A 12,001-nucleotide genomic window follows, 5' to 3' on the forward strand; every position below is an offset into this window, starting at 1 on the left:
ATTGTCCAGGTCTTGCTGCATTGGGACATGGAATGCTTCATTATCTGAGGAGTTGCAAATGGTGCTGAACATTGTGCAGTCATCCGCAAACATCCCCACCTCTGACCTTATGATGGAAGGGACGTCATTGATGAAGCAGCTGAAGATGGCTGGGCCGAGGACACTACCCTGAGGAACTCCTGCAGTGATGTCCTGGAGCTGAGATGATTGACCTCCAACCACCACAACCACCTTCCTTTGTGCCGGGTATGACTCCAACCAGCGGAGAGTTTCCCCTGATTCCCATTGACTCCAGTTTAGCGCGGGCCCCTTGATGCCTTGAAATATTTTATTTTAGAATTTATAGTGCAGAAAGAGGACATTTGGCCCATCGAGAATACACCGAAAAGTGCACCCACCCAAGCCCACACCTCCACCTTATCCCCGTAACCTAGTAACACCACCCAACCTTTTTGAACATTATGGGCAATTTATCATGGCCAATCCACCTAATCTGCACATCTTTGGACTGTGGGAGGAAACCGGAGCACCCGGAGGAAACCCACGCAGACACGGGGAGAACGTGCAGACTCCGCACAGACAGTGACCCAAGCAGGGAATCGAAGCTGGGACTCTTGTGCTGTGAAGTGACTGTGCTAACCACTGTGCTACCCCGGTGCCCACAAGGGCAGTCATTCTCCCCATAATCTCTGGCTCTTTTGTCCATGTTTGAACCAAGGCTGTAATGAGGTCAGGAGCTGAGTGACCCTGGCAGAACCTAAACTGAGTGTCTGTGAGCAGGTTATTGCTGAGTAAGTGCCGCTTGATAGCCCTGCTGATGGCTCCTTCCATCACTTTGCTGATGATGGAGAATAGACTGATAGAGCGGTAATTGGCTGGGTTGGATTTGCGGCTGCGGCAAGTTCTGGAGCACAAGTCTTCAGCACTATTGCCGGAATACTGATCAAAAGCAAGGGATTCTGCAGTGAGTTACTCATCTCCTGACTCCCTAAAGCTTGTCCACCATCTACACGGCACAAGTCAGGAGTGTAATGGATAGGTTCGCACTTGCCTGGATGAGTGCAGCTCCAACAACACTAATTAAGCTTCACATCACCCAGAACAAAGCAGCCCGCTTGGTTGGCACCCCTTCCACAAACATTCACTCTCTCCACCAATGTGGCACAGTCGCAGCCGTGTGTACCATCTACCAGGAACTCAACAACCTTCCTCAGACAACACCTTCTATTGTCAAGACCATTACCATCTGTAGGCAAGGGCAACAAACACTTGGAAACATCATCACCTGGTAGCCACCCACCATCCTGACTTGGAAATATATCGCTGAACCTCCACTGTCAAATCCTGGAATTGCCTTTCCGACTGACATGATGGGTTTACCGAGACCACCTGGGCTGCAAAGGATAAAGAAGACAGCTCACCACTACCTTCTGTAGAGCAATTCATGATGGCATCACAATCTGGCCTAGAAAGTGAAACACTGCCCCAACAATGAACAACAACAAAAGAAAAATGACTAAACATTCAAGAGAGCCGTTGATGATGCATCACATCCCAGACAGACCATTAATGAATTTGGGAAGTAGACCTTTTCAGTTTGGCAGCAACTGATTATCTTGTCTCTGTAGGTAACTATTCTGGAAGTTAGACCAGCTGGGTTCAATGTCAATGAGAGAAACAGTAGAAAACCTGAAAGCCCACTTCAATCGGTACGGTATTCCAAACATTGCGATAAGTGACAATGGCTCTCATTTCACAAGTGAAGAATTCAGCTGATTCACAAAGTATTGGGAAATTCATCACTACATATCTTCTCCCTACCCTCCCCAGTTGAATGAAAGGATGAGGCAGCACAGAAAATTGCAAAAGGAAATGTCAAGGAATAGAGCAAATCTAGCACAAAGGCATATAAGGCAATCCTTGTGTTATAACCTACCCGGATCCTATTAGCTGGGGACAATGGATTAACCCATGTTACTTGGGGAATATGAGCTCCCCCAATGAGGGAAGGTGGGGCAATCATTCGCAGTGCAGCTGTATAAATAGAGCTAGTCAGTGTGGTATCGGCTAGAGAGGGAACCAGGAGTGAACAGCTGGTACTGTGTACTATTGTCAATAAAGTAACTTTCCGTTTGACTTTACAAACACGTACTGGATTCTTTGTGGCCCTCACAAATCATTGAGTGAAGAAAAATTCCAACTCAAAGTATGGAAAGTAGTCCAGTCCAGACACTGATGTCACACTGCACAGAAACTCCTCTCCAATAGCACAAAGACTACTTAAAACAGAAGCAGCAACAGGCGTGAATGCGAAAGTCACGGTGAAAGGACAGAAAATGAAATTAATGCTGACAAGACTGCTGAAGTATTATGAGTGCTGAACTATGGGCGACACAGTAGCATAGTGGTTAGCACCGCTGCCTCATAGTGATAGGTTCACAGGTTCGATACCCGGCTTGGGTCACTGTCTGTGTGGCGTCCTCCTCAGGTCTGTGTGGGTTCCCTGCGGGTGCTCCGGTTTCCTCCCATAATTCCCGAAGGTGGTGGTGTCAGATAGTTTGGACGTTCTGAATTCCCCCTGTGTGTACCCGAACTGGCGCCGGAATGTGGCGACTAGGGGCTTTTCACAGTAACTTCATTGCACTGTTAATGTAAGCCTACTTAGGAAAATAAGGATTATTATTATTGTTGTTATTACATTGGAGATCCAATCAAGGTGGAAACATTGACCATTGTTAACAGGAGTCATCCCGCATGGAAACTTGACATAAGCATAGAGGAAGTGTCACCTCCTTTGTTTGCAGTAGAAGTCAATGATCAAATATACCGGCTCAACCACAGGCATATCAAAAACAACCAGTGTAGCTGGTCCTTCAAAGCAACAGGCAGTCGGGGAGACGGGATCTCACCAGCTGTACTGAGGACATCAATCCCAGAGGACCCCGAGCCCCCAACAACTGCAATGGAACAACAACCATCACCAAGGCAACAACAGCCACAGGAATGACACTGTACGGACAAGGAACTCCACTCGGATGAACAGCCAATAGCAGGTTTCATTAACAGACCTGCATGATTCAAAGACTATGTGTGAAATACATGTGCAGTGATTGACTAATAGAAACAAACAGATGTTAATGCATGTGAACAGTGGGTGTAGGGTGGGGTCATTTGGGTAACTCACAGTCACACAGGATGGGGCATGAAGATGCGTACTTGATTATGAGGAAAATGGGATGTTTCTAACTTTAGTTTCATATGAGAAGTGAGATGTTTGAGTTTTGAAAATGCTGTTTTACTAAATGTACTGACCAGCTTGCAGAGTGATAATAACTCTGCCATGAGGCAAAACTGGAGGCAGCCATTTCAGTCCAATTCAGTAAAGACTCTCACTGAGACAAGTCACTGAGGAAGGATGTCAGTCTTCCTGAAGGGTATAACTAACCTCACCTTCATCAATTACTTTGGAAAGTGTGGTATCATCTACAAAGTTTATGATGCTTCTCCCTCACCCAACTCTAGGTTGTTCAAAATAAATGAAAACTGACCATTGAAGTACAGCCTTGAAAATACCTTCATTTACTGAAAGGTTAGTAAATTTGACACGTTTATTGGGTGTTTCCATACCTGGAATCTCTCCGATAGTTGGTGGCAGCTTTGTTCCAATACCTGTGTCAGTAACTGAACCTGAAATAAAGAATCAGAATTTGCACATTTATCTCAGGATTCTGCTCCTATCGTCCACTCAGAGTTTGAGTTTTTATGATTGTTCCTCATCATCACGTGGGCTCAACCCAAAGGCAAAGGTTTGTTCTTAACTGGACAATTACGAGCAATTAATAAAGAACTCATTGGTCAGTGAGATGTGTGCAATGAGCACCTTGTAGATGGTGGACAGGCTTTGGGGAGTCAGGAGGTGAGTTATACACCACAGTGCTCCTACCTTTGACCGCCGCTGTTTATTACTGGATAAGAAACTGAACTGGACTAGCAAATAAATACTGTGGATGCAAGAGTAGGTCAAACACAAGGAATCCTGCAGTGGGTAACGCAGATCAAACACAAGGAATCCTGCAGTGGGTAACGCAGATCAAATGCAAGGAATCCTGCAGTGGGTAACGCAGATCAAATGCAAGGAATCCAGCAGTGAGTAACCCACCACCTGATTCATCAAAACCGATCCACCATCTACAAGGCACAAGACATCAAAGTGATGGAATACTCCCCACTTTCCAAAAACACTCACAAATCTCAACACCTTCCAGGACAAAGCAGCCCACTTGGTTTTTACCCCTTCCACAAGCATTCTTTCCCTCCGACATCAACGGAAAGTGACAGCTGTGTGTACCACCTACAAGATGCACTGCAGGAATATACCAAGGACCCTTTGACAGCATCTTCCAAACCCAGGACCACTGCTATTGAGAAGGAGAAGAATAGCAGATAAATGGAAACAGCACCAGCTAAAGATTTCCCTCCAATCCACTGACTACCCTCACTTAGAAATATCTCACTATTCCATCGCTGTTGTTGGGTCAACGTTCTGGAACTCCCTCCCTAACAGCACTACAGATGTACCTACATTACCTGAACCGCAACAGTGAAAGAAAGCCTCCTGGAGGGCAGGTACCAATGAGCAATAAAACTGGACTCGCCAGTGACACCCATGTCCGAAGAATAAATAAAGGAAAACAAAAAACAAGCTGACCAATCTTGAGAACAGCTGATGACACATGACATCCCAGACATATCATCGCTGAAGTTGGAAGTACAACTTTTTACTTGGGAGGAACTAATTAGCTAGTCACTGTAGACTGCTATTGTTATTCTGGGAATTATGAGCTGACTTCAAAAGGAGACAACAGAAATAGTAGGATGTCTGAAATCCTACTTCAGTCGGTATGAGGGATCGGATATTATGATGAGTGACAATGGCCCTCAGTTCACAAGTGAAGAATTCAGCTGATTCACAAATGATAGAGAAATTCATGACAACACATCAACTCTGCACTATCCCCAATGAACAGAAGGGTGAGGCAACATGGAAAATTGTCAAAGGTGTCCATGTACATAGATCCCTGAAAGTTGCCACCCAGGTTGATAGGGTTGTGAAGAAGGCCTATGGTGTGATGGCCTTTATTGGTAGAGGGATTGAGTTCCGGAGCCATGAGGTCATGTTGCAGTTGTACAAAACTCTAGTACGGCCGCATTTGGAGTATTGCGTACAGTTCTGGTCGCCTCATTATAGGAAGGACGTGGAAGCTTTGGAACGGGTGCAGAGGAGATTTACCAGGATGTTGCCTGGTATGGAGGGAAAATCTTATGAGGAAAGGCTGATGGACTTGAGGTTGTTTTCGTTAGAGAGAAGAAGGTTAAGAGGTGACCTAATAGAGGTATACAAAATGATCAGAGGGTTAGATAGGGTGGACAGCGATAGCCTTCTCCCGCGGAGGGAGGTGGCTAGCACGAGGGGACATAGCCTTAAATTGAGGGGTAATAGATATAGGACAGAGGTCAGAGGTGGATTTTTTACGCAAAGAGTGGTGAGGCCGTGGAATGCCCTACCTGCAACATTAGTGAACTCGCCAACATTGAGGGCATTTAAAAGTTTATTGGATAAGCATATGGATGATAAGGGCATAGTGTAGGTTAGATGGCCTTTAGTTTTTTCCATGTCGGTGCGACATTGAGGGCCGAAGGGCCTGTACTGTGCTGTATCATTCTATGTCCTATGACCCATCAAAAAAGTGAGCAATCGAGCTCACATGCATATAAGTCAGTGTTTGAATGGAGAAACACACTAACTGAAGGCATGGAAAGTAGTCCTGTTCAGAGGTTGAAGTCATGCCACACACAAACTACACTTTCAATTGCAAAAAACCCATGGTGAATAACGAGTGGGTAATGATGGAACCATCAATTCACCAGACACGTGTTTTCCGATATAAATATAGGCTTTAATCTACTTACTACAGAGCCAGCCTGTTACCCATTGATGAACTCTCGGTGAACTGCACGCTGACTCCGGACAAGGGTATTTATACAGCAGCACAAGGGGGAGGAGTCGTGGGCGGAACCAAGGGTGGAGCCCTGTACAAGCTCCTGAGCATTCCCAGAGCTACTCCCCCTAGTGGCCGGATAACGCTACTGCGCTTAAAAGAAACAGTGTGAATTACCATGTTATATTCACCACAGGTAAATTGTGTAATTCACAATTACACAGGTTGGTGTATTTTTGTTTGTTAGGGGATATTTCTATGTTTAGTCCACTGTGAAAAGTGGGATGTTTGGGTTTTGAAAATGTGATATTACTAAATGCATCACCTAACCAGCCAAAATCATGTGAATCATCATTTTTTTTCCTTTATTCGTTCATGGGATGTGGGTGTTGCTGGCCGGGCCAGCATTTATTGTCCATCCCTGAGGGCAGTCAAGAGTCAACCACATTTCTGTGGGTCTGGAGTCACATATGGGCCAGACCAGGTAAGGATGACAGATTTCCTTTCCTAAAGGACATGAGTGAGCCAGATGGGTTTTTACAGCAATCGCCAATGGTTTCACGGTCATTGTTAGACTTTCAATTCCAGATTTGTATTGAATTCAAATTCACCATCTGCCCTGGTGGGATTTGAACCCAGGGCCCAGAGCACTACCCTGGGTCTCTGGATGACTGGTCCAGTGGCAATACCACTGAGCCACTGCCTCCCCATGAGGTAAACACTGGAGGCAGCAATTTCAGGCCAGTTCAGTAAAGCCTCTCACTGAGACAAGTCACTGAGGAAGGATGCTGTCTTCATACATGAAATGCTGTTGGTCATCCAGAAGATGTTTATAATGCTTCTCCCCCACCCAACTCTAAAATCCTTCATTTGCTGAAAGGTTATTAAATTTGACATGTTTATTGGGTGTTTCCATACCTGGAATGTCTCCGATAGTTGGTGGCAGCTTTGTTCCAATACCTGTGTCAGTAACTGAACCTGAAATAAAGAAACAGAATTTGCACATTTATCTCAGGATTCTGCTCCTATCGTCCACTCAGAGTTTGTGTTTTAGGGCAGCACGGTAGCACAGTGGTTAACACAGTTGCTCCACAGCTTCATGGCCCTAGGTTCAATTCCTGGCTTGGGTCACTGTCTGTGCGGAGTCTGCACGTTCTCCCCGTGTCTGCGTGGGTTTCCTCCGGGTGCTCCGGTTTCTTCCCACAGTCCAAAGACGTGCAGGTTAGGTGGATTGGCCATGCTAAATTGCCCTTACTATCCAAAAGAGTTAGGTAGGGTCACTGGGATGGGGTGGAGGCATGGGCTTAAGTGGGGTGCTCTTTCCAAGAGCTGGTGCAGACTCGATGGGCGAATGGCCTCCTTCTGCACTGTAAATTCTATGATTTGGCCTCCGCAGCCTTCTGCGGCAAAGAGTTCCACAGGTTCACCAGCCTCTGGCTGAAGAAATTCCTCCTCATCTCTGTTTTAAAAATGTTTCCATACCTGGAATCTCTCCGATAGTTGGTTGCAGCTTTGTTCCAATACCTGTGTCAGTAACTGAACCTGAAATAAAGAAACAGAATTTACACATTTATCTCGGGATTCTGTTCCTATCGTCCACTCAGATTTGAGTTTTTATGATTGTACCTCATCATCACGTGTGCTCCACCCAAAGGCAAAGAACTAGAATTAGAACAGTACAGCACAGAACAGGCCCTTCGGCCTCGATGTTGTGCCGAGCAATGATCACCCTACTCAAATCCACGTATCCACCCTATACCCGCAACCCGACAACCCAACAAACCCCCCTTAACCTTATTTTTTAAGGACACTAAGGGCAATTTATCATGGCCAATCCACCTGCGGCGAAAAACTCCCCTCCCGACTCCCCAAAGCCTGTCCTACAAGGTACAAGTCAGGAGTGTAATGGAATACTCTCCACTTGCCTGGATGAGTGCAGCTCCAACAACACTCAAGAAGCTCAACACCAGGGCAGCATGGTGGCACAGTGGTTAGCCCTGCAGCCTCACGGCGCCGAGGTCCCAGGTTCGATCCCGGCTCTGGGTCACTGTCCGTGTGGAGTTTGCACATTCTCCCCGTGTTTGGGTGGGTTTCACACCCACAACCCAATGATGTGCAGGGTAGGTGGATTGGCCACGCTAAATTACCCCTTAATTGGAAAAATGAATTGGGTACTCTAAATTTTAAAAAGAAAAGAAGAAAGAAGCTCAACACCATCCAAGACAAAACAATCAACTTGATTGGCACGCGTTCCACCAATCATCAATCATTCCACCACTGACGCACAGTCACAGCTGTGTCACCATCTACAAGATACATTGCAGGGTCTCAACAAGCCTCCTTGTACAGCATCTCTAATACCCAACACCACGACCATATATAGACACGGGCAACAGACACTTGGGAACATCACCACCTGGACATTCACCTCCAAGCCACCCACCATCCTGACTTGGAAATATATCACTGAACCTCCGCTGTGGTTGGGTCAAGACCAATTGCCTCCATACCCACATGTTGGGTGCACCGACGCCACATGCATAAGATTAAATCTCACGGGATCCAGGGTGAGGTAGCCAAGTGGATACAAACGACAGAAGACAAAGGGTGGTTGCGGAGGGCTGTTTTCCAAACTGGAGGCCAGTGACCAGAGGTGTGTGTCAGGGATCAGTGCTGGGTCCTCTGTTATTTGTTATTTATATTAAGGATTTGGATGAGAATTTAGGAGGCATGGTTATTAAGTTTGCAGATGGCACCAAGATTGTTGGCATAGTGGAAAGTGAAGAATGTTATCTAGGATTGCAACGGGATCTTGGCCAATTGGGCCAGTGGGCTGATGAATGGCGGATGGAGTTTATAGATAGAACAGTACAGCACAGAACAGGCCCTTCGGCCCTCAATGTTGTGCCGAGCCATGATCACCCTACTCAAACCTACGAATCCACCCTATACCCGTAACCCAACAACCTCCCACTTAACCCTACTTTTATTAGGACACTACCGGCAATTTAGCATGGCCAATCCACCTAACCCGCACATCTTTGGACTGTGGGAGGAAACCGGAGCACCCGGAGGAAACCCACGCACACAGGGGGAGGACGTGCAGACTCCACACAGACAGTGACCCAGCCGGGAATCGAACCTGGGACCCTGGAGCTGTGAAGCATTTATGCTAACCACCATGCTACCCTGCTGCCCCCAAAATATTTTTTGAACAAATTTAGAATACCCAATTTATTTTTTCCAATTAAGAGGCAATTTAGCGTGGTAAATTCACCTGCCCTGCACATCTTTGGGTTGTGGGGGCGAAACCCACACAAACATGGGGACAATGGGTAAACAACACACGGACAGTGACCTCGAGCCGGGATCGAACCTGGGACCTCGGTGCTGTGAAGCTGCAGCGTTAACTCACTGCGTCACCGTGCTGCCCTAAAGTGACCCCAGTTTAATTTAGATAAATACGAGATGATGCATTTTGGGAGATTATATCGGGGCAGGACCTACTCAGTTATATGGAGGGTGTCGGGGAGAGTTATACAACAAAGAGATCTAAGGGTACAGGTTCATAGCTCCTTGAAGATAGAGATCCAGGTGGACAGGGTGGTGAAGAAGGCATTCAGCATGCTAGGTTTTATTGGTCAGAGTATTGAACACAGGAGTTGGGACGTCTTGCTGAAGTTGTAAAGACATTAGTCAGACCACATTTGGAATACTGTGTACAGCTCTGCTCACCCTGTTGTGGAAAGGATATTATTGAGAAAGAAAGAGTGCAGAAAAGATTTACTAGGATGCTACCAGGACTTGATGGTCTGAGTTATAAGGAGAGGATGGATAGGCTGGGACATTTTTCCCTGGAGCGTTGGAGGCTGAGGGGTGAACTGGAAAATAATGACGGGCATAGATGTGGTGGATAGTCAACATCTTTTCCCAAAGGTAGGGGAGTCTAGAACTAGAGGGCACAGGTTTAAGATGAGAGGGAAAGATACAAAATGGTCCAGAGGGGCAATGTTTTCACACAAGAGGGTGGTGAGTGCCTGGAACGAGGTGCCAGAGGCAGTAGTAGAGGTGGCTACAATTTTGTCTTTTAAAAAGCATTCACACAGTAATATGGGTATAGAGGGTTATGGGTCAATGCGGGAGGGGTCTCTGACAATACTGTCGACCTTCCTGAGGGGTAGACAGAATCAATGTCAAGGTGGCAAGCTTGTGTGATGCGCTGCTGAAATGAAAATCGCTTATTGTCACAAGTAGGCTTCAATGAAGTTACTGTGAAAAGCCCCTAGTCGCCACATTCCGGCACCTGTCCGGGGAGGCTGGTACGGGAATCGAACCATGCTGCTGGCCTGGTCTGCTTTAAAAGCCAGCGATTTAACCTGGTGAGCTAAACCAGCCCTGCATGATTTAAAGATTATGTGCGCAATGTATGTGCAGTGACTGATGTACAAGAACGAACAGTTGTCAATGCATCTGAACAGTGGGTGTAAGGTGGGTTATTTGGGTAACTCACAGTCACACAGGATGGGGCATGTGTGGTGAATGTGATTCACACCGGATTATAACCTGTATATACATGTGTCTATATTGTAAGTGCAGTTGCACTATCTGACCTCCAGGGGGAGTATCTCTGGGAATACTTGAGAGTTGTACGGGGCTTCTCCCTTGGCTCCGCCCAGGACTCCTCCCCCGGGAGCTGCTGTATAAAGATCAGTGCCACAGGGTCAGCCGGCCAGTTCACCGAAAGTTCAACGGCTAACAGGTTGGCTCTGTTGTAAGTATATTAAAACCGCTATTCTAATCCTACAAGCACGTGTCCATAGAATTGTTGGTTCCAACAGCATGCAAATAGGATTGTTTGTGAAGAAAAGGAGCGTGTTTCTAACTTTAGTTTGATATGAGAAGTGAAGTGTTTGGGTATTCAGAGGTGTCAAAGACCCCTCCCACCCAGGCATTGCCTTCTTCCGAACCCTTCCATCAGGCAGAAGGTACAGAAGTCTGGAAGACTCACACATCCAGACATAGGAACAGCTTCTTCCCCACAGCTACAAGACTCCTCAACAACTCTCCCTTGGACTGATCTGTTCCCTGTAAGACACTATTCACAACGCCCTATGCTGCTCGTGCTCATGTATTTGCTTTGTTTGGCCCCTTGTTCTGCACTGTAAACAATCACTGTTTGTCACTGGGGCTGATTTAGCTCACTGGGCTAAATCGCTGGCTTTTAAAGCAAACCAAGCAGGCCAGCAGCACGGTTCGATTGCCGTATCAGCCTCCCCGGACAGGCGCTGGAATGTGGCGACTAGGGGCTTTTCACAGTAACTTCATTGAAGCCTACTCGTGACAATAAGCGATTTTCAATTTCAATTTCAATGCACTTAGAACATAATAAGAACATAAGAACTAGGAGCAGGAGTAGGCCATCTGGCCCCTCGAGCCTGCTCCGCCATTCAATGAGATCATGGCTGATCTTTTGTGGACTCAGCTCCACTTTCCGGTCCGAACACCATAACCCTTAATCCCTTTATTTTTCAAAAAACTATCTATCTTTACCTTAAAAACATTTAACGAAGGAGCTCAACTGCTTCACTGGGCAAGGAATTCCATAGATTCACAACCCTTTGGTTGAAGAAGTTCCTCCTAAACTCAGTCCTAAATCTACTTCCCCTTATTTTGAGGCTATGTCCCCTAGTTCTGCTTTCACCCGCCAGTGGAAACAACCTGCCCGCATCTCTCCTATCTATTCCCTTCATAATTTTTAATGTTTCTATAAGATCCCCCCTCATCCTTCTAAATTCCAATGAGTACAGTCCCAGTATACTCAACCTCTCCTCGTAATCCAACCCCTTCAGCTCTGGGATTAACCTCGTGAATCTCCTCAGCACACCCTCCAGTGCCAGTACATCCATTCTCAAGTAAGGAGACCAAAACTGAACACAATACTCCAGGTGTGGCCTCACTAACACCTTATACAATTGCAGCATAACCTCCCTAGTCTTAAACTC

The 12,001-nt window shown here is 46.4% G+C and overlaps 1 protein-coding gene across 1 annotated transcript in view; it reads right to left on the reverse strand.

Moving 5' to 3' along the window:
- Window positions 1–12,001, reverse strand: part of LOC119963795 (mucin-1-like) — a 211,790-nt gene that overhangs the window by 116,010 nt on the left and 83,779 nt on the right. The window contains exons 12-14 of the mRNA XM_038793082.1: window positions 7,482–7,541; window positions 6,918–6,977; window positions 3,628–3,687 (exon numbers count right to left, since the gene is read on the reverse strand). Coding sequence (XP_038649010.1) covers window positions 3,628–3,687; window positions 6,918–6,977; window positions 7,482–7,541 — 180 coding nt within the window. The remainder of the gene's footprint in view (window positions 1–3,627; window positions 3,688–6,917; window positions 6,978–7,481; window positions 7,542–12,001) is intronic.

This window comes from Scyliorhinus canicula, chromosome 3, assembly GCF_902713615.1.
Source record: "Scyliorhinus canicula chromosome 3, sScyCan1.1, whole genome shotgun sequence".
NCBI lineage: Eukaryota > Metazoa > Chordata > Chondrichthyes > Carcharhiniformes > Scyliorhinidae > Scyliorhinus > Scyliorhinus canicula.